General features: G+C 37.5%; 1 protein-coding gene across 11 annotated transcripts in view; it reads right to left on the bottom strand.

The window, feature by feature from the left end:
- The window catches only part of LOC106064649 (unconventional myosin-IXAa-like), a 95,581-nt gene that overhangs the window by 59,683 nt on the left and 9,239 nt on the right, over positions 1–26,659 (bottom strand). For 9 of the 11 annotated variants that reach the window (XM_056035309.1, XM_056035283.1, XM_056035297.1 and 6 more), the window contains exons 2-4: positions 18,171–18,343; positions 17,018–17,860; positions 15,791–15,885 (exon numbers count right to left, since the gene is read on the bottom strand). In XM_056035309.1, the coding sequence (XP_055891284.1) occupies positions 15,791–15,885; positions 17,018–17,860; positions 18,171–18,200 (968 nt within the window). In that variant the 5' untranslated portion in view covers positions 18,201–18,343. Of the gene's footprint in view, positions 1–15,790; positions 15,886–17,017; positions 17,861–18,108; positions 18,344–23,863; positions 23,971–26,659 lie in introns of those variants that run through there. The other 2 variants (XM_013223246.2, XM_056035276.1) reach the window with 2 other exon arrangements.

A 26,659-nucleotide genomic window follows, 5' to 3' on the forward strand; every position in this document is an offset into this window, starting at 1 on the left:
TGGACGAGAAATATATTCAAGCCATATTCTTGTTATGATCGTTTAAAGAAATTTTAAAAATTTGGCGTTATTTTTCACATAAAAGCAAACAGTGCAACTGCGTCGTCTTTGATAAGACTCTTCTAACTCTTCTGGAATAAGTAGAGTAGCGTTAAGTGATCGCCTGAGATCAGCATTGAAAACTCCCGATACACAGTGCAGTTAGCGCGCTGGACTGATTATCTCGACACTCCCGTTTCATACCCTGCTCAGTGCTCGCTCCTATCCCCGTCGTCCAGTGGGAGATTTGGATAAGGACGTAAATTATCTTTAACTTTGAAGGAACATCCCAAACATGTAAAACACTTAACAGAAAACATTTTTTACAACGCCAAATGAATCTTTGAAACATTATTACTTTTGACAATCAAAACAAAATCACGTCTTGAATATTCCTTGCGAATAGGCGGATCCGACAGGGTTCCGACTCCAACGGGGGCCGCCTCTGAGTTTGTGTGACAACACAAACTCTCTTTGTAATCTTGTTTCTTTTAGTATAATTTTTATCACATACTGTCCTCATTAACAAAAAAATAAACTACAAAAAAAAAATTAACAAAGAAACTCGGATTAGGCCCGATATCTAGCAATCAATTTTTTTATTTTTTTTTGTGTGGAAATAATAGCTACTTAAGTTTTAATGTAAACAAATTAAACACGCGACGAGAATATATAATATTAACAATATGTTACTATCCAATGAACGATTTGTATGTAAACAATTTGTCTGTGAACGAATTGTCAGTGAACGATTTGTCGTGTGAAAGATTTGTCGTGAACCAACTGTCAGTGAACAAGTTGTCTGTGAGACAACTGTTGGTGAGCGATATGTCGGGTGAGCGATATGTCGGGTGAACGAAATGTCGGGTGAACGAAATGTCGGGTGAACGAATAGTCGAGTGAACGTAAAGTAGTGAACGAATTGTCGTGGAACCGTCCCTTGACGTCCCCTTGTACACATTAGGAACAAGCCGGAATTTCTTTTTGGCTAAACTGAAAGTGACCGCTGAAGATAAATGAGACCTTGTTATATAGTAGTAATTAAGGCTGACCACAGAGCCCCCCCCCCTTTTTTTTTTCAAACGTTTCTCGACCTCTTCGCTGAAGAACACTTTAAGAAGACATTTGTTTCCTGGTACCAATATACACAAATTAACCGAATATTTTCCTCTTTAAATACATTCATTGCCAAGCTTGGCTCGGAATTGTGAACTGGTGCGTTCAAAGGTACCGTAACCCCATAAGGTTGACATACGCTGATCTAATCGACAAAAAAGTGTGTTGTGTCGAGACCATTCGTTACAGAATGGCCTCACCATTGGCCTACGACGTCGCAACCTGTGGGCTTTGGATACCAATAGATCGTTGCCACGTAGTACAGGCCTGTGAAGTGGCAACACCCTATTGGTCTAAACTGCCCACATGTTGTGACGTAGCAGACCAATGTTCAGTCCTTCTATGACGATTAGTCCCGGTTGTTCCCAAGATGATGAGCTCCGTGTTACATGTCAAAACAGATGAATTCATAAACACTGAACCAGAAAAACATTCAGTTTAAAAAACTGTGTTCCATACAGAGCCGAAGTCTGCATGACTAAAGGTGGGGCCGGCGTGGTGAGAACTTTTAATTAGTTTTAAAACTAAACGATCGATAAGAGGTCATCGATCACTCCTCATGTAGATCCTTACATGGCGGTGTTTGACCAGAGGCGAGATCGCTGTGCGCATGTGTACAAGTACATATTCTGAGTCGCTCATGTGTTTAGATATCGTATCATGACATAGCCTTTCCCAACCCAAAGAGATTATTTTATTTACCAGAGATATGAGTTTTATTCACCTTTTTTTTTTAATCGGTACATTATTTTGTTAGTGTTTCTTAGCGGCCTCCGAAACGGGAATAGCCGCTATTATTTGTGTGTGGTCTGTCTGTCCATCCGTCACCTTTGATCCCAGAAAATGAAAATCGAACATCATGATATTTTATACATTTCGAAGCTCTGATGCTACTTTTTAAAATTAACTATGCAACAAGCTTTTTCATAAAAATACACCACTTTTAAATGAAAACCTCAGTGGAGTTAGGACTTCTTCATAGATTCTTCATTCATAGATTCGCGCATTGGTACCAAAAAAATGCATCTAAGGTCATAATGGGAAAAGTATCGATAGTTCATTATAAAATATATTTTCCATTCATTAACTCATTGAATGAAAAAAAACATTTATGAAACGAACTTCGCTTTATTTCAGTCTCGACATTCTTATTAGACACTTGACGAGATCTAAATCAGATTAAAAAGAGCCCAGATTTAGATCTAGATACAAGCGCTATAAAGACACAATTAAGAGCTCCTTTAATGAGTGTGATATTGACATTCACGGCTGGAAAGCACTAGCTCTCGATGGCTCCTCGTGGCGTGAAGCCGTGAGTGTCGGAGTCACGAGATACGAAGCAAGGAGAGTGGCCAGCGTGAAAGAGAGCCGAATCAAAAGTTGAGAAAAGAAGCAGGCATATCTGCAACTGACCAAATCTACCCATGACGGCCTTTTAAAGCAAGGATTGTCTTTCTATGTAATATAGGAGAGAAGTAATGGCATTTTTATGGGTATGAAATTGGACTATAGAAAATGTCCGAAAAACTGAATTGGTATGTTTTTAACTGTTCATAACTTTGTAAACACGATAAATAGCAGCTTGAAATTTGGAACAATCATACTTCATCTCATGATTTTTAAATTCAGTGCTTTACGTTGCAGGCAAAGTAAACTTTTGGTGGAACAAAACAATGTAGAGTTAGAACATTACTTTTCTTGAGTAAACGGAATGGAAATCACCAATTATGAAGTTAAGAATTGGACGTGGGTTGTCTCTGAGTTAGTGTAATAACACAAACTCTCTTTGGAATCTTGCTATTTTTAGTCATGACAATCGCTTTTACCCTTTTCACAAGAGCCGCAATACAAAAAAGACAAAAACATCCAACAATTTATCCAGCGCTAATTTCTAGACTTCAAAACATACTCAAAAAGTTGAAAACCAAAATAATGCCCAAAACTCATGACACACTTTGGTCTATTGGGCGGGGGAGCAGGGATTACAATACCCATAATGCAGACAAAAGAATACTATTACATTCACGGGTTTAGTATAACAGAGAAGTAAAAACAACCATTTGTAGAACCATTAAATTCAGTCAATCAAAATTATGGGGAAACGTGTAGATCCTCACAGAGTATTGGAGATACAAAACCTATTCAAAGGTAATGTTCCATTGAGCACTTCCCTGATTGTAACTAAGTCAACGTCGACAGTGTCCTATACAAGAAACTCGAGACAGCGAGAGATTGGGGGGGAGGGGGTTAAGTGTTGCCTCTATACAATGCATAAGTTGAACATGCAACTCTTGCGCTAGTTATATTTCCGGGCCACCCGCTGAATACAAACAGAAAGTTTTCGTTTCAAAATAGTGAGTTGAACCGCAAATGGGGTTAACGTAGGGAGAAAGTGGTGAGCAGGAGAATTGCGCAACAGCATCCGTGAAAAGGCTATGTCAATCACTCCTGCTTTTTTCCCTTCGACTGCTTTCCGTTTCTCTCTCACACACACACCTCACTCTCTCTCACACACACCTACACTATCTCGCTCACTCTCTCTTTCTCTTTCGTTTTTCAAATGAGAGTGAGTAATAAGCGGACCTACTAGGCCAGGGTGTCAAGCCTGAGAGAACTCCTGGACTAACTCAAATCCCTTCTCTCTTTTTCCCTTGCTAAACTAGCCACGCTTAACTAAGGCCATGCGCCATTTCTAAGAACTTTAGGGCATTGAAACCAAAACAAAAAAAAAATGACATCATTTGTAAAAGCCAGGGAACATGTAGGACTAGTACACAACTCTAGCGCTCAGCGCGTGGTCTCCAGACTCCGGACCACCTGGACGTTGAAACGTCTGCAGCTAGTACCGGAGTTATGTGGTCATTTTCGTGAATTATCTTTTCTTCCTCAGCTACAACCATTGCAGCCTCTACCATCACCTACACAACCTTTCTACCATCACCCACACAACCTTTCTACCATCACCCACACAACCTTTCTACCCACACGTCCTTTCTACCATCACCCACACAACCTTTCTAACATCACCCACACAATCTTTCTAACATCACCCACACAACCTTTCTACCATCACCCACACAACCTTTCTACCCACACAACCTTTCTACCATCACCCACAACCTTTCTACCATCACCCACACAACCTTACTACCCACAAAACCTTTCTACCATCACCCACACAACCTTTCTACCCACACGTTCTTTCTACCATCACCCACACAACCTTTCTACCCACACAACCTTTCAAAAAGAGGACACCTTTTAGAATTGCGTAAAATATAGTGGGGAGGGGTGGGTTACTTAATCTTAATATTCATTAATATGTAGGACAACATTTTTGTCTCAGTAAAATAGTCCCCAGCTCCACATGCCCCTCTCTTTAAGGTCGAGTCCAGGGGTAGAAAAGGTAAACATGAAAGTAACGAAGTAAAAACATATAAATGTATACATATATGGAGGTGCGGTGGCTGAGTGGTAAAGCGCTCGGCTTCCAACCGGAGGTCACTGGTACGAATGCTGGTGAAGACTGGGATTTTTAGCGCCTCTGAGTTAACCCAACTCTAATGGGGTACCCATTAATTGGGGAAAAGTATAGGCGAATGATCGTTGTGATGACCTTTACATCATGTGCTCTATAGATCCCAAGGTCTGAAAGGGGGAACTTTACTAACTAACATATATCATATCATATATTTATATATGGCATTTTACGCCTCGAGACAGAAACATAAAATGAGACATAAGACATTAGTACATGACTAATGTTAGTTGTCTATTTGATACACTCAACATAACCGTCTAGGTTACTATTTCCTCTCTAACTGAGCTAAACACCAAATACAAAGCCAATCAAAAAAAAAATCGTTCATCTTACAACTTTACTCTTTGTTTTTCATATTGATGTTGTTTTTTTTTTTTTTTTTTTTTTTTTTTTTGGAAAGAAAGAAAACAGACAGAAAAGAAAACATTTTGCTAAACACACGTACATTTATCGTCTTTGCATCCCATCTCTGAATAAGAGGCACGAGATAAGCACGCTGGCCTGAAATTCCTCTGACGTTCACCATTTGAACAGTAGATTAACATCTCCTTGACACCTCCAAGCGTAGTTTGGAAAACAAAAAACATCACATAACAAAACAACTCTTTCTTTGTGTTTCTCTATGATGTCACAAACAGCTCAAATCTTTTTTGCTTTTAACAATGGATGGCTACCCTAAAACGAAAAATACCTGGCTAATTGGCTACATCGGGCAGTGGGGCTCGCGATTGTTTCCCGTACTGCTTTTAGAGTGTGTTTCTATGAACGATCAAAGAAACATTTACAAATACTATCATTTCTTCCTGAGTACGTGTTCGTTGCTCGTTCAACAGTTATTATCATTAATAGCTACCCAAGAATGTGTCAAATGTATAAAGAAAACTTTTTTATCTCCCACACAAAGGGGCCAGACAATGGGTGCGTCCTCCTCTGACAAGTGCTTCTGTATCCTCCTCTGACAAGTTGCTCAGCATGTTGAATGTTAACACGATCATGAGTTGTAGAGAACCAGATTCCAAGGACATCATTGGTGCGGGGGTGGATATCGTGGGAGGGGAGTGAGTAAAATGAGTGCTCACGTGCAGTGTTTACAGCAGACGATCTTACGTGAGCATGTTGCTGCCAAAATGACAAGCAACTCAACCAAAAAAAAAAAGATGCAGGCACATAATTAAACCCTGAACGCGCTGTTTAGTGGTCCTGACTTGACATTAATTACGCCAGGTTAACTTTCTGTTAGCTGGGGTCCTTGCTATGGACGCAAAGTAGCTAGTGCATACAATATTTAGCTACAAGTTCTTCTTTTGGGACCAAAATAAGTCATCATTAACTTTCCCCTTACAGTTTGAAACATGTAGCCCGTTAAGGATTACATTGTATTACATTAAAAGCTATTACATGTAAGTTACGACATAACTTCAATGTGTAAGTATGTTATAGAGAATGAGCTAGAGATAGAAGAGGAGGGGGTGAGAGATAGGTTTAGGTTTAAGGTAATGCATACAGTATCAACATGACCGAAAATGCTCTTCCCTAAGCGTATGCTACAGGGTTAAACCAATTCTTTCTCTAGCTTCTATTCTTTTCTTTATATTTCACCTGTTAGTTTCGAGTAGCGTCCCTTGACTCAAATGACCAACATACCGATCTTTAACAACTGTTGTCTTTTCAACGGATGGCCCGCAATTATCAAAAGTCTATCAAGTAACTTTCAGGAATACGCTTTCCCCAGATATATCATGTAAGAAATAAATTGAAACTTAAAAGCCCATTGTCTTTCCGTGCAAGTGAACTCTGGTGGTGGTCATGGGTTGTTGGACCTACCTAGTCTTGATCAACTGGTTGTTGGGCCTACCTAGTCTTGATCAACTGGTTGTTGGGCCTACCTAGACTTTATCAACTGGTTGTTGGGCCTACCTAGACTTGATCAACTGGTTGTTGGGCCTACCTAGTCTTGATCAACTGGTTGTTGGGCCTACCTAGACTTGATCAACTGGTTGTTGGGCCTACCTAGTTTTGATCAACTGGTTGTTGGGCCTACCTAGTCTTGATCAACTGGTTGTTGGGCCTACCTAGTCTTGATCAACTGGTTGTTGGGCCTACCTAGACTTGATCAACTGGTTGTTGGGCCTACCTAGACTTGATCAACTGGTTGTTGGGCCTACCTAGTCTTGATCAACTGGTTGTTGGGCCTACCTAGACTTGATCAACTGGTTGTTGGGCCTACCTAGTCTTGATCAACTGGTTGTTGGGCCTACCTAGACTTGATCAACTGGTTGTTGGGCCTACCTAGACTTGATCAACTGGTTGTTGGGCCTACCTAGTCTTGATCAACTGGTTGTTGGGCCTACCTAGACTTGATCAACTGGTTGTTGGGCCTACCTAGACTTGATCAACTGGTTGTTGGGCCTACCTAGACTTGATCAACTGGTTGTTGGGCCTACCTAGTCTTGATCAACTGGTTGTTGGGCCTACCTAGTCTTGATCAACTGGTTGTTGGGCCTACCTAGACTTGATCAACTGGTTGTTGGGCCTACCTAGACTTGATCAACTGGTTGTTGGGCCTACCTAGTCTTGATCAACTAAGTCCAGCAAATGACATTATTTCAACCGTAAAATGAGGATAATGGGATTTAAAGTTTGTTTAGAACAAAATAAGTTTAGAGTGGGAAAGGTAAAACATCAAACTAACCTACACAGCTCATTTTGGTTGTATTGGCATTTACAGGGGAGGCCTGGGCACTGACACGACGTTGGCTAATGTACAATGGGTGGTAGATCTATTTATTACTATTGCAATATGCCACAATTTACCGCAGTCCAAATACGTGTGCACTAAGAGTGGTTCGATACAAAACTTGTGCACTTAGAGTGGTTCGATACAAAACTTGTGCACTTAGAGTGGTTCGATACAAAACTTGTGCACTTAGAGTGGTTCAATACAAAACTTGTGCACTTAAAGTGATTCGATACAAAACTTGTGCACTTAGAGTGGTTCGATACAAAACTTGTGCACTTAGAGTGGTTCGATACAAAACTTGTGCACTTAGAGTGGTTCGATACAAAACTTGTGCACTTAGAGTGGTTCAATACAAAACGTGTGCACTTAGAGTGATTCGATACAAAACTTGTGCACTTATAAGAGTGATTCGATACAAAACGTGTGCACTTAAAGTGATTCGATACAAAACTTGTGCGCTTAAAGAGTGGTTCAATACAAAACTTGTGCACTTAAAGTGATTCGATACAAAACTTGTGCACTTAGAGTGGTTCGATACAAAACTTGTGCACTTAGAGTGGTTCGATACAAAACTTGTGCACTTAGAGTGGTTCGATACAAAACTTGTGCACTTAGAGTGGTTCAATACAAAACTTGTGCACTTAGAGTGGTTCAATACAAAACGTGTGCACTTAGAGTGATTCGATACAAAACTTGTGCACTTATAAGAGTGATTCGATACAAAACGTATGCACTTAAAGTGATTCGATACAAAACTTGTGCGCTTAAAGAGTGATTCCATACAAAACAAAAAGTTCCATAATTTCACATCTATGCTTGCGGTAAACTAACCGGCGAACGTTAACTGCAACTTAGTGTCTGGGAGCAACTCCCAGAGCCTTTACGTAGATCTATAAGCAAAACTTTTCTAGGCACTATTCAATCTATTCTTGACTCTAACAACAAAAGATATCTGACTAGACTTGCAAGTGTCGTGCAAACGGGAACCATGCTAGAAATGATTTCTCGCGTGTTGAAAAAAAATGCCACAGCAGTAGAAGAGATAAGTTGGCGAGATAAGCCGCCAATATCTGAATAAATGGCAGCAGTTCTGAGCCATCTTCTTTCCCTAAATCCCAGGCTGGTCAAAGTGCAGCCAGCGTACGAGAGTGCGTCTTCGAGTAGTTTCTGACTACAAAGCAAACTCACGATGTCCCGGGCACACCTGCCAGGTAAACTGTGCTCACGTTGACTGCGTTATGCATTCATGAACTTTACGCAAACACACACAAAATGTTTACTGGTGTGCTAAAAAAAAATAGTTGCATATCTTCGGAAGTGAAGAGGCGGAACATATCAGAGTTGGTACTATGGAGCTAGACAAGCAGACGCAAACGTTTTTTTTTAAGTACTGTGTAACGACATATCGACAATGAAGCAAACTGGTCAAATCAACAATACAGTACAATATATGTTCTCGCAGAACAGCGTAATTTAAAATATATTTCAATGGCATTTTTCTAAAGCATGTTGATTTTTACTTCTTAACCGATTCATGACTTCCCCCAAGACCAATGAACAAAGCGCTAACCATCAAGTACTTAAACTAATTATTTCCCGTGAAGTCAAGACAAGAAGACATGGTCAATTAGGGCAGCTCGAGGCGATGAAATCACTCAGGAGAAGCAACACTTGCTGTGACCGGGTTCGAACGAACCTTGCGTATGACGCTGACAGCCTCTGGCCACACTGGAGACCATCCTTATGTACGCACCTAGTAGGTAATGGCCTACGTTTCCAACTAGCAGTCCACATAAGATCTAATAGTGGAGCGATGATTCACAAGACGAAGTAATTAGGGAGAACGTGTTGAGGAAACGACTCCAAACTGAAAAGAGAGGAAGAGAGAGCACTAACAGGGTGGAAGGGTTGGATGTTCTACCTACACCGCAAAGTAAAACCCTTTCAGACCTAGCGATCTAGGATAGGTTTTCTTTTTTTGACAAATGGTCCGTACAGTATTTTTTACATTACTCTTTCTGTGGCAATTTTTTTATACTATCCCTCTGATTAACTTGCAAACACTTCATGGGAGGAAACAAAGTGAACACTGAAAACTGGACCAGCAATTTGAAAACGGCTCCAACGATTTTATTGGAAATTTTCCACCATAGCTTCGTTAAGAAGGCATTCATTAAAAAAAAAATTTTTGTTACAAGTATCTTTTGATCTTCCCAATCCTCAATTTCATTCTAGATGTAAACAGACAAATGTATTTGTTGAAATAGGTTGAAAGTAATAAGGGTTGAAACATCAACAATGATCGCAAATTTCCGAGGAGAAAGAAATCTTTCTTTTTAACACGTTTAAATAATTTAAATCAATCAATCAATCAATCAATCAATCAATCAATCAATCTATCTATCTATCTATCTATCTATCTATCTATCTATCTATCTATCTATCTATCTATCTATCTATCTATCTATCTATCTATCTATCTATCTATCTATCTATCTATCTATCTATCTATCTATCTATCTATCTATCTAATCTATCTATCTATCTATCTATCTATCTATCTATCTATCTATCTATCTATCTATCTATCTATCTATCTATCTATCTATCTATCTATCTATCTATCTATCTATAGAATATAGTACCTAGCTGGAGAATACAGTACCTAGCTGGGGAATACAGCACCCAGCTAGAGAATGTAAAACCCAGCTAGAGAATACAGCAGTTAGCTAGAGGACACAACACACCTAGCTGGAGAATACCGAACCCAGATAGAGAAAACAGCACTTAGCTAGAGAATACAGCACCTAGCTATAGAATACAGCACTTAGCTAGAGAATACAGCACCTAGCTAGAGAATACAGCACTTAGCTAGAGAATACAGCAACCAGACAGTGGAACCGTTATTAACATTGATATAGGACATGCAAGTTTGCTGTGTTAGGAAGCCTCTGTGTGTAGAGCGAACTAATTGAGATCTATAGGTGTACATGCACTCCTAGTGGTGCTATTTCGCTTTTGGAAGCATGTCAAGGGCAGCACAAGTGACAGGAACAAATATGTTGTGATTCCTCTTTTATGAAGTTGATGTAAGCGATTAGATCTCTATTTCACTTTTAGCAATTCATGAAAGGGAAAAAAAAAGGATTTTTTTATTTACCCAACCCGAATCCCCTTTTTTTAAATCGAAAAAATGATTCCATTTTTCAAAAATTATAACGATTAAACCAGCTCTGTGGTCAATTAGCTAGTTTTTTTTTTTGTTTTGTTTTGTTTTTCCCAAAGATATACATAAACTGTCAAATTTCGTAAAACTTGCAACAAAATGAGAGGAATTGTAAACCAAGGTTAAAAATACTAGTTTGTGTGGAAACACAAACTCAAAATCGGCCCCCGAAGTGGTCCACCCAGGCAGGAAAAAAGGCAGGTTTCAATATTTTCCGAAGAATATCAGTATTAAATTCTATCAGAAGTGGTCCACCCAGGCAGGTAAAAAGGCAGGTTTCAATATTTTCAGAAAGAATATCATAATGAAATTCTATCAAAGGCAAATGACAGAGAAGAATGGAGAAAGAAGGTTGACAGATCCTGTGTGGTGCCCCAAAGGTCCAGTAGACCAAGGGATAGGTGAAAGTGAATGTGAAGTTAGATGTGAACCTGGCCTATCTGATGTCTTAAAATGAGTATCTAATTGATCTAATTTTTTTTTTGTAAAGGGTCAGTTTCTTATTCAAAGCCTCAAGAAAAAAAAACATTTCCGTTAAAAAAAAAAATCCTTTAGTTTTGTGTTTCATGTTGTTGTGAATGTCTTGCAGTTCACACGATAATATGAAAAACTACATATTAATTGTTGTTGTCCAACTTATTTACATAGTAAATAAATTTTTCCTTTTTTAAAAAAAAAAAGTTAACATTTTTTTGTAAATGTAGTATTTAGTATGACAGAACTTACATAACTTAACAATTGTAAAAAAAAAAATTTGATAAAAAATCTAAAACCATTTACATAAATGTGTTTAAAAAATGATAAATGGACATCTCCCTTACTAAAAAGCCTCCAGTGTTTGTTACTATTAATAGTAAACAGTTGTAAAAATGGTGTATTTTTATGAAAAAACTGCTTGCATAATTGTTTTAAAAATTTAGATTTTTTGCTTTCAGAAAAGAGAAAAAGTAGCCGTTGCATCAGAACTTTGAATGATCTAAAACAGTGATGCTCAACCTAATTCGGCCTGCGGGCCATTTTAATTTCGGACACTCGTGTCGCGGGCCATATCAACATAAAGGTAAAAAAAAAAAGGAAATGTACAATACGGCATGCATAGTACAATCCCATGAATCTAGTAATTACATTAATTCTTGAGAAGTTTATCCTAAAACAATTTTCAAATATCCGGCAGCATAGATGAGACGCCAAGTTTGAGCTTAAATTTAGAGTTCTAGATTTTTGTCCGTGAGATAATTATATTACATAGGTTTCACACGATTCATCACCGAAAAGGTTTTCCTCACAAATAGCTGCTTGTAATTTTTATATTCAGAAAAGATTCTGCAAGCAACTCGGAGTAGAAATCAATTCTCTGCATCACTTGATCTTTGACAAGCATGGATGCCTAGCTTTGTCAATCAGTTCCAGCTACAGCTCTGTCTGGGCACCTGACACATTGGCCGTATATGAATTTTAGAAACGACTCTGAACACGATCATCATCACATCAACACCTGGCCACACAGATTTTATTGGTGAATGAAGCCACAGAGGCTCCATTCCATTCGTCTCACAATTTTTTAATAACTCTTGCTGTCAGACATAGTTGTGGCATTATCAGTAGTCATTCGAACAAATTTGTCCCAAAGAAGAAAAAGAGCCTCTGTGATGGTTGAAACTTTTCACAGGACTTCGCCAGTGGTGTCACATGAATGCTGCTCATAGCTACTAACTTCTTTGATTTAAAAACTGCTGTTTGTACCGCGAATAAACACCAAGCTGTACGGTATCAGTTATGTCGGTAGACTCTTCAGCGGCAATTGAAAAAAAATGTGAGATCTGGTCTGTCTGTCAGTTTTGAATGGAGATATTTACCCATATGTTTCACTCGTAATTGTCATGAGAAAGTTTGACAGCTTCAACGACGTTCTGCTTTTCACGACACTTTTCTATGCATTAGCCGTCGGAAAATGGTTTCATGTCTCTACTTACAATGTGAGCTCTGTAGCTAGCCTTACAGCCGACCCATTTCTTGTCTCTTTTTGGTAAATGTTCTCGACTCAAGATGTAATCTAGCAATCTCGTCTCAAATCAAAGATGCCATCTTATTTATTTATGTGTTTGGTTCCATAAAGTTGTTGAATGTTATATTCTTTCAAAAGAGCTACTCTTTCTATATAAAACAAATATGTTGGCTTATCATCGGTACCAATCCATTTACCATGACTTAGGGAAAACATTTTTTCAATTATTTTTTTTTGGAGAAGAGATTTTCTACACTTTGTGCCAACGTTTCGGCGGGCCGGATAGAACCACGTCGCGGGCCGGATGTGGCCCGCGGGCCGTATTTTGGGCATCACTGATCTAAAATATGTTGTCCGATTTTCATTTTCTCTTCTAGTTTCTGAGATCTAAACGGGACGGACAGACATGCCACACAAAACTGAAAGCGTCTTTTCCCCTCGAGTCTAATGGGACCAAGCCTGTGTAAGCTCGTTAGGCGTTGCGGGGCGTATGGCACCACGTCAAACTCGGATATGACCCATGGGTTGGGTATGACTGAGCTAGATACAGAGAGCTGCTTGCTGACATACACAGTTTTACAAACAAAAGAACCACACAGGATAGTGCCTGATTTTAGTGTGGTAGGGTTACGGCTAACGGCCCGGACCTTACTGATTGCGTCACAGATAACGCCTGGCCATTGTTTACAAAAGGTTATCAAACAAGGGCTCTCAAAACATATCCCTACGCCCCCGACTCAGTTCAGTATTTCTCAAAAGCTGAAGTAGAACCGAAGCTATCGTTTAGTGCTAGCTTTGAGCAGAGATAGAAACAATTTGATGAAATAAATGTTAAACTTCATATGAATGATGTATTTAGTTGTTGTTTTTTAATAGAGATAATATTCATTATTACTCTTCCACCCCCACCCCCCACACCAAAAAAAAAATTTCCTTTCTTTTTTCATATTTTGTTTAGCCAATGATATCAAAATAATAATCTAAACCTATATTTCTTTGACCCTGGCTCATAGTCAAAGAATGCTAAAGACGGTTTCCAGTTTGTCTTGAGTTGTGAGAACCAAGGTTCTGGTCTGTTTACTTTATTAATCTAGTCTGACAGTAAACTTGGCTATCTCTACGGAATAGCTCAGTTTTAAATCCAGATACAACAGACGTCTCCTATCTGTACACGACTCCTAACACTATTGGTGATTATTGGGCGTCGAACAGTGTTGATGTATGTTTATATTGAAATCATCAACAAAAACACAATTTTAAGGAATCTTTCGGCAACAAAAGTTGGGGTAGTGTTTTTACAGTTTCTACACATACTTTAATACGTGATACATACATCATATCTATAAGGAATCGCTGGTTCACACGAACATTGTCATAATAAATAAAAGAGACAGTATTGTAACATTTTTTACAATTTTTTGATACAAGACAAGCATCAATCACAACACTTAAGATACAAGACACAACAGTCAATCACAACACTTAAGATACAAGACACAACAGTCAATCACAACACTTAAGATACAAGACAAGAGTCAATCACAACACTTAAGATACAAGACACAAGAGTAAATTACAACACTTAAGATACAAGACAAGAGTCAACCACAACACTTAAGATACAAGACACAACAGTCAATCACAACACTTAAGATACAAGACAAAGAGTCAATCACAACACTTAAAATACAAGACAAGAGTCAATCACAACACTTAAGATACAAGACACAAGAGTCAATTACAACACTTAAGATACAAGACAAGAGTCAATCACAACACTTAAGATACAAGACACAACAGTCAATCACAACACTTAAGATACAAGACACAACAGTCAATCACAACACTTAAGATACAAGACAAGAGTCAATCACAACACTTAAGATACAAGACACAAGAGTAAATTACAACACTTAAGATACAAGACAAGAGTCAACCACAACACTTAAGATACAAGACACAACAGTCAATCACAACACTTAAGATACAAGACAAAGAGTCAATCACAACACTTAAAATACAAGACAAGAGTCAATCACAACACTTAAGATACAAGACACAAGAGTCAATTACAACACTTAAGATACAAGACAAGAGTCAATCACAACACTTAAGATACAAGACACAACAGTCAATCACAACACTTAAGATACAAAACACAAGAGTCAATCACAACACTTAAGATACAAGACAATAGTCAATCACAACACTTAAGATACAAGACAAAGAGTCAATCACAGCACTTAAGATACAAGACAAGAGTCAATCACAACACTTAAGATACAAGACAAAGAGTCAATCACAACACTTAAGATACAAGACACAACAGTCAATCACAACACTTAAGATACAAGACAAGAGTCAATCACAACACTTAAGATACAAGACACAAGAGTCAATTACAACACTTAAGATACAAGACAAGAGTCAATCACAACACTTAATATACAAGACACAAGAGTCAATTACAACACTTAAGATACAAGACAAGAGTCAATCACAACACTTAAAATACAAGACAAGAGTCAATCACAACACTTAAAATACAAGACAAGAGTCAATCACAACACTTAAGATACAAGACAAAGAGTCAATCACAACACTTAAGATACAAGACCCAAGAGTCAATCACAACACTTAAGATACAAGACACAAGAGTCAATCACAACACTTAAGATACAAGACAAGAGTCAATCACAACACTTAAGATACAAGACAAGAGTCAATTACAACACTTAAGATACAAGACACACAAGAGTCAATTACAACACTTATGATACAAGACACAACACTCAATCACAACACTTAAGATACAAGACACAACACTCAATCACAACACTTAAGATACAAGACACAACAGTCAATCACAACACTTAAGATACAAGACACAACTTTCAATCACAACACTTAAGATACAAGACACAAGAGTCAATCACAACACTTAAGATACAAGACACAAGAGTCAATCACAACACTTAAGATACAAGACACAAGAGTCAATCACAACACTTAAGATACAAGACACAAGAGTCAATCACAACACTTAAGATACAAGACACAACAGTCAATCACAACACTTAAGGTACAAAATACAGCTGTTACTTAAAAATAAAGTAAACTCACCCATGCACCATTCCATTCTGTTTATAATTGACTTGAATAAATTTACCAAATCTACTGGAATTATTGTTGTGAACTGTTTTGGCATTCCCGAAAGCCTAAAACAACAAATTTATCAAATTATGATAAGAGAATATTGCCAATCTACCCCCCAACCGACCCCTCCAGAGAGCATTATATTTCAAAGGCACTTTATTAGATATAAGTTTTCCAAGGAAATATATGAGTTTTAAAATCCTACTTCAAATGTTTAACAATCTGAACAGAGTAATTTAAAAAAAACATAAAATAATCCTCTTATTTCAATTTTAAAAAATATGTTAATCTCAAAAATATTTAGAGTTTTGATCAAAGAATAACAAATATTTCATTTTATATATTATATTATTATGTGTGTGTGTATATATATATATATATATATATATATATATATATATATATATATATATATATATATATATATATATATATATATATATATATATATATATATATATCATATTACATCTAATGTAAATAAAAACAAAAACTGTTAAACCTTTAAAGAATGGCACTGTGTGTAAGACAACATGGATGAATAATAGAATGTCAATGTCAATAATTAGCAAAAATAAAAGTTAAGGCAATGTGCATATATATATATATATATAATTAGAAAGGAGCTTGAAAAAAACAACTAAATACATATATGAACTAAAGTACTTTTCTATCCAATTAAATACAAAGCTAAGAATAGCATTACTTTTGCATTAATATAAACATTATAAACATAAACAGATGTTATCTCATAGCCAGCATTGAGAGTTTGTTCACACAATGTTTGCGGCATCATGTGAACTTTTTTTTAACAATCTAGTTTATATTTATGAAAATAAATAACACACCCACAAACTTTTTTTTTCAGGACACCCCGCCACCACCCAGGGGCATCAAATTTTAAAACAATTTTACTGGCTTTGTACCAATTGGAAGGAATGAGCTGAATTTGGAGATTTTCTTGGTTAAGGTTATTCAAAGTAATCTTTTCTTTGCTTAGAAATTTGATATTTAATTTCATTTATGCAGTGCTACAAAAATTTTATTACATAGTATAGTTTATAAATACTTCCACAGACTGTATAGGATACAACTAAAAAAACAACTTGATATTTATGGATTTACCTTCATTTAAGGAATATCACTGATATTGTGTAATACTGCTAATTACAATAAAATAAAAATTTTGCCTACCTCCAGGACTGGGCCTGCACCTAATATTGTCTGCTCTACCCCACTCCCATGTAATCCCTTATGTGAAAGAGCTGTCAAATGGTGTAACAACAAGTTTGTACTCTCAGTTTTCCCAGAGCCAGACTCCCCTGAAATCACAATGCACTGGTTTTGTTTTTCTCTCAACATGGAATGATACGCTGCATCAGCCACAGCAAAGATGTGAGGCGGGAGCTCTCCAAGCCTCTTGTTTTGATACATGCTAACATACTTGGGGTTATAGATGGGGAAGAACTTGAATGGGTTCACCGCTATAAGAATAGAGCCCACATAAGTGTAGATGTTTTTCTGGTTGAATCTGGACTTTAGGTTGTAGAGGAGTGTTTTCTCGTTGAGATCAGGAAGGCTGCACAAATCTGGAAACTCCTTACCAGCCAGGGGCTGGGTGAGAAAAGCCATTAGGAAAGAATCCACAGCACTTTGATTGGTGACAACCCATCCACCTGGCTGGACTTCTGGATCTCGTTTTCGAAGGTAAAACCTATATCCATCAAATAAACCTTTGCCAGGTTCAATCTCATTGGGCTTTGGCCACAACAGCTGTAACCCAACAGGACTCTCTGTAGAATCCAAGCGCCTTTCTTTGCACAGCTGGCCTCCCGAAGAAAACACTTCAGCCAACTCGTAATGCTTTTTTGTATCCCCACCTCCAAGTCGAAGTTTCCTACATGCCAGGCCAACAACATCTTCAGCTGTGGTGCCTTTATCTGCTTCAATGGCAACAGATTCTACTTCTTCATTTAGTGGTCCAGCGTAGACACGAACCATGTACGAATCCATACTGAGTCTTCGTATTAGCTGGACCTGAAATATGGTATACAAAGTTTGAAATCATAGTTCATTACAGTCTCAAGTTATGTAAAGCATCGTACAAAGATATTTTGTTCTGTAAGAACATATATTTTTTTTTATCATAACTATAAATCTACATCTATTGATTCAGTTATGATTATTTAAATGAGTCTATGTGAAAACTGTATATCGACGTAATACTTGCAATGGATTGAAATGATTACAAATTAATTATGTTCTGTCTCTTTGATTCAACTCACTGTATAGATCCAAAGGATCAGTTTCTCCAGTTAGTAAAACAATAGCATGCACTCAAACCTACATTTGAAGGCTTGAACTCATGACCAGCCATGCTGATCACTGTCTGTAGAGCCTGGGCACCAAGAAGCTTGCTACATGGTGTGTCAGCAATTATGTGACCACTGTCTCTAAGGAAACAGAAGAGGTCTCCAAAGCAACCAGCCGTCTAGGCTGTCATGATTCACACATTTCATTCTGAAAAAAATTAAACAATACTACTTTATATTTAAATAATAATAGTTGATATAAGCTTTTTAAAAGAGCTAAATATCAGTTTCACAAAATTACACCAAGTAGATTTCTATAAGATAGATCACCCACTATACCTGTGAAGTCCTAAATAAACAAAGATGATAAATGTTCCATACATAAATTTCCTCAACAAATCTTTGGGTATGAATTATTCTGACATTATTTCTCCAACAGAAAATTTCAAAAAAGGCAAAACGAAACAAGGATGACCAATGATTAAGTGGTGAACAAAATGTGCATTAAAGAAAAAAAAAACTTGCACCCCAATATTTAACTATTTTAAACTATATATATTGCATAAAGGTGCTTTAAGTATCTATTATAAAAAAATATTTAGTCAATATGTACAACCAGCTTCAAAAAAAAAGAGATTTTCATTTCACTGTGCAATGGGTTTAATTTGATTCATGTCATATTATTGTTAAAGACAACAGTCAGAAAGAAAAAAAAACAGACCTATCTAAATTATGGTCATGACATTCTTAGCATTCCTCTTCTACTAGGTTTGTTCATAACCTAAGTGAAGCAGAGAAGACATGAACATGAATATAACTAAGTTCAGCTCATTATAACCAACTACTGGGAGGATGGTAACAACTGCGTTGTATGGAGGTGAACATAGCACATCAAGCTAAGTCAAGTTGAATTTTAAAAATTAAAAACAAAAGGGGTGGTGTAGATTTCAAAATTAGAGAAGTAATCTTTGAATCCATGTCCAAGATCTACTATCCTCAAGTTTAAGTTTTTCTACATGTAAAACACATTGTTTTATTCTAACTGAACATGTTTCTAGAATGTTCTAAAAAAAAAAAAAAAAGTTAAACAACTTTAGAGAAAGAAATAATTATAAATTTGTTGAAACTACATCATTAAAAAAAGGGATATGAACTCAAACAACAAAATGTAGTCACACATCCACTCCTTGGCTAATGACTAAGTCAATGGCATTGCAGTACACATCAACAGATAAGCTCTCTAACCACTCTGAGCCTTAACTAACAAGTTATCAAACAACATCAGCACACTAACAAACTCAATTGCTCTGAATTTTCTGCCTATACACAACTTTATAAATTAATGAATAGATAAGGAGATTTGTACATGAGTATATCAAAAGCAAAACTATTTTTTTAAGCAAAATAAGATTTCATCAAATTAATCATGAGATGATTTTAATTATTACAATTAGTCATTTCCATTACATTTCACACATAAAATTCCATTATCATTTTTCGATGATGATAATACAGTATATTTATTATAAGCATGAAAATTATTAGGAACCCCTGAGTCCTACTTTAAGTCTGTAAAACTATCCATTAATTTTATTATCATTAACAAATATGCTAAAGCTAAAAAAAAAAATTAATACAGTTAGAATGCAGAATCCTCCCTTATAATATTAGCTAAACAAACAAGTTACAACATAAGCTACAAATAAAAATCATTTTATTTACTTACTGTGTGAGTGGTATTTGTTCAATAATTACCATAATAATAAATTAAGGGAATCAACATCAAACAGTAATTTAAAAAACCGTACAATATAAGCTAAGCCAAACCTACAAGTAGTCTCTATTTAGAAACGAATACCTAGATACACTGTGCTCTTTAAAACAGCCTAGTTAAGAATAATAAGCTTAACTCTCGTGACTAACTACTGCTTAAAGGAACAGTCTTGGGTCCACTACTATTTTTAATTTACATAAATGATTTACCAAATTGCATTACTTCAGGAACAAAAGTCAGATTATTTGCAGACGATTGCATAATATATAGAACAATAAAAACAACACAAGACACAGATATTTTACAAAGAGAATTAGATGAATTACAGAAATGGGAATCAAATTGGAGCATGTCTTTCCACCCAGAAAAATGTCAGTTGTTAAGAGTAACAAAAAAACTAAAACAAATTAATTTCACTTATCTTATTCATGGCAAACCAGTAACACAGACTAAAAACGCAAAATACCTAGGTGTTATAATAAATGAAAAACTGTCATGGAATCCACATATTGATGAAACTACAAAAAAATCAAACAAAGCATTAGGATTTATTAAAAGAAATTTCTATAAATCAAATAAGAACATAAAACTAAAATGTTATTTAACCTTGGTTAGGCCAATAATAGAATATGCATCCTCCGTTTGGGACCCCTCAACTCAAGAAAACATTAAGAAACTAGAACAGACACAAAATAGAGCAGTGCGATTCATAACAAACGAATATTCACATTTGACTAGAGTAACACCTTTAGTAAAATCACTAAATTTAGAAAGCCTTCAGGACAGAAGGCTCAAAAGTAAAGTAGCAATAATACATAAAACACTGAACCATAATCTTCAAATACAAAAACAAAATTTAATAAAATACTCTGAAAGACACAAAGATAAAGGCACATTCCTCGTCCCATATGCTAGGACAAATTTGTACAAATACTCCTTCTTCCCTAGTGCTATTAGAGCATGGAATGGTTTGCCTGAGCTAGCCAGGAAAACCAGTGACTTGGCAGAATTTAAGTCATTGGTTAATATGCATGACTAAATGCATGACGCGTAGGACGTAATCATCTTCTTTTTTGAAGTAACGTCTGTATTATATAAGATAAGATAAGATAGTATGAGAGGTTTTTAGTAGCTCAGAACATACAAGGTAACATTAGACGTAAATACTGATAAATGTAAGATCTACTACAGAAGAAGCTAATGGTGGTCTGAGTAAGAAACTTGAATGACTGTCGTTATTAAATTTAAACTCAAAAAATTATTGCGTAACATTAGGTTGTCGTGAACAGTACTAACATTCAATTCTAGAGACAGTGTCAGTGCGCTTCTAATAGCTACATGTCAGCACTAAAGAATTATCTGGTTTTTCTCTTCAGCGGAGCCTAATGACTCACGTCAGCTCCCTCCTAGACCGGCCTACCTGGCTCAGTCAAACAGATCAACTTGGATGAGACTTGAATTATGTGGAAACTAAACCAGAAGGGTCAATTACAAACTGGACAAACGAAATTTGTAAGCGCATAGAGCTAGACCAATACAATACAAACCTAAGACCTTGACCAATATAACCAATATAATAAATGCATAGACCTAGACCAAACGCAATACAAGCGTAGACAATGAAGACCAATGCAGAACACGCATGGTGCTAAACCAATGCATGGTATTATTTACAATTGAATGACTTTTATTGTATATATATATATATATATAGGTTTACAGCGTTGAAAAAAATAATAATTTAAACCTTAAGTGCAGTGATGTCCAAAATACGGCTCCCGACGTGGTTCCATCCCGCCCGCCGAAATGTCGAATGTCGACACAAAATGTAGCCACCCCCTACAAAAAAAAAAGTTGACTTATGTATCTTTATCTACGTTAGGGACTCCAATTTTTCTTTAATTGATTGGCACCTTGATCTTTAACATTAGTGTGTTTATGAAACGAGAATCTACCAGAAAAAGATAACGGATTTTTATGGAGCATGATAATAAGCCAACATATTTGATTTGTTTCAGAAAAAAAACAACATATAAACGTCATTAGGAAACAAATATGACCCCATTCTTGGTTTGATTCACGAATACAAAATTGTTAAACTACGCCTACAGATTGGAGGATCGATGGGAATATTTTCCAAAAAGAGATAAAAAAAAAGAGTCGGTGGTAAAGCTAGCTACAATGTTGCTCATATTTTAAGTACAGAAACTAAGCCATTTTCTGACGCATGGACAAACAAATCCCTCCAGATTTCCAATTCCTTAATGTAAGTATTAGCTCCACGGTTTTCTACTATAATAGTTTCAAATTCAGGTCAATTTCGTTTCGTTTTTTGTTGTTGTTTTTTTGTACATTTTCGTTCACGTGGCCCGCGACACGTGTGTCAGAAATTAAAATGGCCCGCAGGTCGAATAAGGTTGGGCAACACTGCTTTAGTGTATGTGAACCTACATTGTATAATTGTATATGGCAGTTATGGATTATAACGTATACTCTGTGCCTGACTGAGTAATGCTAGGTATTTAGCTAGAGGACAAGAAGGAAGACTTTATGAAGCTCTGTGGTCAGCAAACTCCAAATAATAACACACGCTGTATAATACATTAAATATGAATATTAATATTATTTAGCATGCCGCCAAAAAAAACATATTCAATTACACACGAGAATGGCCATTGAAAAGTTAACGATTGTTGCGTCATAAAGGACGTAGTGTCGGGGAGTTGTCACCCCTCCATCCTTGTTTTCCTTCTTTCACAGATTGACAGAATAAAGATGTTCCAATTTGTTTCACTGTATAATTTTAGACACTGTCTTCATTTTGTGTAAGAACTCCCGAAAGCCTTAACTCTACCTATTTTTGACTCTCGGTATTTATTAACTGTGACACTGCTGCATTAAGAGTGCCACCTCTGTGCTAGGGTCCCGCACACTGCTAGGACGTGGCCACTGTGCCATGGTGCAAACAAGATGCAAGATGATGACCCTCCAAACACAGACATCGGTCGTATAAAAGTCTTCTTTACACGTCAGGCTGTTTTCCATGCTACACTAATTAGTCGTGTCCTATTTGTATAATATCAAGCATTCGGTGTCTCAAGTGGCACTACAGTCACACTCTGTGTTTCATCTCGTCTCCTACTAAATACAAACAAAAAAAAAGGGGGGGGGGTGCAGAACAAAAACACATAAAATGTAGTTTTTACAGCGCCCTACGTCTGTTGACACACAGGAACGCTGTGTTGGTTCATCTGGTCGGCTGCCTGCTGGAGGAAGATGCTCAGGAATTTCAGTCCTCTGCCCAATTCGTTTAACAGGTGAAATATACAAATGAGAAGTCACAAGATGCTTCGCTGCAACTCTGCACCACAGCTTTATGTCTTTCTTACAGTCCACATTATAGAGGACAAACACTGAATGAAACAACAGTACTGTCTAGCAGTAGAACTCAACACTGCACCACATGTTTCTGATTTCTTACTGTCCCTTTTGCAGAGGACAAAAAAACTGAATAAAACAAACAACAGTACTGTCTAGCAGTAGAACTCAACACTGCACCACAGCTTTTTGGTTTCTTACTGTCCCTGTTGTATGAGACAAAAAACAAAACTGAATAAAACAAACAACAGTACTGTCTACCAGTAGAATGAAATACAATGACAGCTGACAACGAATCACGATGCCCATTCAATAAGGAATTCCACATCAATGGATTGTGCTGAGAATTAAACAACAAGCATCTTCATTAAATGCACATTTCAATCATCAAATACTTAACTATGATAACAGTCGCACTGAAAATTGTGTTCAGTTGACGCAGACGAACACATTGTTATGGCCAGTAAAAAAAAAAAATCAAAAAAAAAAAAAAAAAAACTGATAAACACAACTTTGTTAAATGTTGTTTAAAACTAAATAATTTTAAGCCAAATTCACTCAGAGTACGGAACTCACAGCTGCATTAGCAGCACAGTTGTACGTCGTGATTGAAACTCTGCCCCCAAGTGTCAAGTAAGTGGTCTCTCTGTATGTTCTACTTTTTGTCCTCATATCGTTTCATCATTCACGTGCATGTTAAGTGTCTGCGTGACTGGGTGTGAGTGTGTACCACTAGACATGGGCGTAGCCAGGGGGGGGTTCTTGGGGTTCAAACCCCCCCCGAAATGAAATCCCCCCCCTTGGGGGGGGGGGGGGGAGTCGAAATTTAGTGACTGATTTTTTGCTTTGATTTTGTTTATTTTAGGTGAGATTTTAATACTAAACCATCACTTGCCCTAGCACAACCAAAGGGGTTTTGAGTTTAAAAACCCCTACCAGGGGGGGTTCGAGTTTAAAAACCCCTACCAGGGGGGTTCGAGTTTAAAAACCCCTACCAGGGGGGTTCGAGTTTAAAAACCCCTACCAGGGGGGTTCGAGTTTAAAAACCCCTACCAGGGGGGTTCGAGTTTAAAACCCCTACCAGAGCGGTTCGAGTTTTAAAACCCCTACTAGGGGTTTTGAGTTTAAAACTCCCTACCAGGGGTTTTGAGTTTTAAACCCCCTACCTGGGGTTTTTGCAGTTAACTCCCCCTCTTCTATAAAACAAAAACTAAAAAAAATGCAAACGAAAATCCCCGAATTCCAAGAGCACAGTTAAGGAAGATTTTGATTTTAAAACCCCGTCTAAAATTTACGATAAACCCCCTCTTTAATATAAAAAAAAGCAAATTAAACACTAAAAATGTTATGAGTGTAGTCTATGGGGTTTTGAGTTTAAGCTAAAAAGTACCTCTTCAATATAATTAAAAGAAAATTACTCACTCTAAAATCTATGAGCGTAGTCAAAGGGGTTTTTGAGTTAAACCCCCCGCCATCTTCAGTGTAAGAAAAAAAGCAAATTACGCACTCAAAATGCTATGAGCGTTGCCGAAAGGGGTTTTGAGTTTAAACCCCCATTCAGAGGGGTTTGGTGCTAAAAATACATCTTCAATATAAAAAAAAAAAGCAAATTACACACTAAAATTATTTGAGCGTAGCCAAGCCAATCGGGGGTTTTGAGTTTCTTCTACAGATGGCTTTTTTTTTAAAGTTTAAAACCCCTCCAGATGGTTTTGAGTCTAAGATTCCCTTACAGAGCATTTTGAGGTGGAAAACCCCCAACAGAAGATTTTGACGATAAAACTTCTCTTTTCGATATAAAATCTAAAGCAAAATACAGTCACTTAATTCCAAGAGCGTATTCAAGAGAGGTTACACATTTTTACCAGTGGCAGGGCTCCATTAATAAACTGCAGTGAATAGTCATCTACCAAAATCGAAAAACACTAAATGTAGCTCAACAAAGATGGCTAAGACAGATTTTAGGAGTCAGTTATAGAGATCGGATCTAAATCAAGGAAATCCTATGCCGAACTGGGAGTCGACCCCTTAGCAAGATTGTGAGAGAACGACGCATGAGGTTTGCGGGACATGTTCTCCGACAAAATGAATTACGCATAAGAAGAGTTGCAATGATATCCTAGTACAACTTGACGCCACTCATTCATGGAGGTCCTCATGGTAGGTGGGAAGAGGCTTCAAACATTACCAGTGACAGATTTTTATGGAAACTGCTTGATGGCTAATGCTCCGAACGGCGTGGGAGGGTCTAAGTCAGTAAGAATAGCACATTAGGTTTTTGAAATAAAACTTTTTAATAGCATTAAAATGGACTGTAGATACCTCAGAATATGCATTTTGTTGGCTTTCAATACCAGAAATAGTGCTTGGCGGCGGGGCTTCGCCCCGCGCTGGGGAGCTCCTCGCGCTCCCCCAGACCCCCTTGCTGGTAATGGCGGGGAGTCTACAATTTTATGGAAACAGCTTGATGGCAAATGCGCCGAACGACGAGGGAGGGTCTAAGTAAGAATAGCACATTAGGTTTTTGAAATAGAACTTTTTAATAGCAGGAAAATGCACTGTAGATGCCTCAGAATATGCATTTTGTTGGTTTTCAATATCAGAAATAGTGCTTGGCGGCGAGGCTTCGCCCCGCGCTGGGGAGCTCCTAGCGCTCCCCCAGACTCCTTTGCAGGTAATGTCGGGGAATCTACAATTTTTTCACTAACTCATGGAAGAACCTTTTCTAAGGCACAATAAACGTCTTCCGAAAGAATGAAGGGTCAGAATGTAATAAAGATTATGTACACACACACACACACACATGAATACATAAAAAAAAATTTTCGCCGGGGGGGGGGGTCGGGGGGGGGGGGGAGAAAAAAATTCACCCCCCCAAAACCCCCCCCGAAAAAAAATCCTGGCTACGCCCATGCCACTAGATCTGTGTCCCGCGAAGCAATGGGGCGTTCTGGGACCACTTCTTCCCCTACAACTGAGCACCGGTATTGAATACTAAAGAAGTGACTGGAATTAATGTCACTATACGAGCTCAGTCTGTACCGAATGCAGGCGCAGCCAGTTCACAACGTGACACTACAACAGACTCTGGTCATTGCTTCATTCACAGCGGAATACGTTTTGTGTGCCTAGCGTACATGGACTTAACACATGAAGACACAAAGAATATATTTAGATTGATATCTCTCTAGATGGTTGGCCCGCAGACGGCGGCTTGTTTGGCTACATTGAGAATGGTGAGAGGCATTAGATCTTCTCCCAGTGCACGCATCAAACGCCGCTTACACAGCAGTCAGTTCCCACACGTAAACACTTCCTCCAGCTGCACGATGCCTTCTGTAGACCACTTCCTATTAGTCAGCAGTGTGGGGT

The sequence above is a fragment of the Biomphalaria glabrata genome, chromosome 1 (assembly GCF_947242115.1).
Source record: "Biomphalaria glabrata chromosome 1, xgBioGlab47.1, whole genome shotgun sequence".
Classification (NCBI taxonomy): domain Eukaryota; kingdom Metazoa; phylum Mollusca; class Gastropoda; family Planorbidae; genus Biomphalaria; species Biomphalaria glabrata.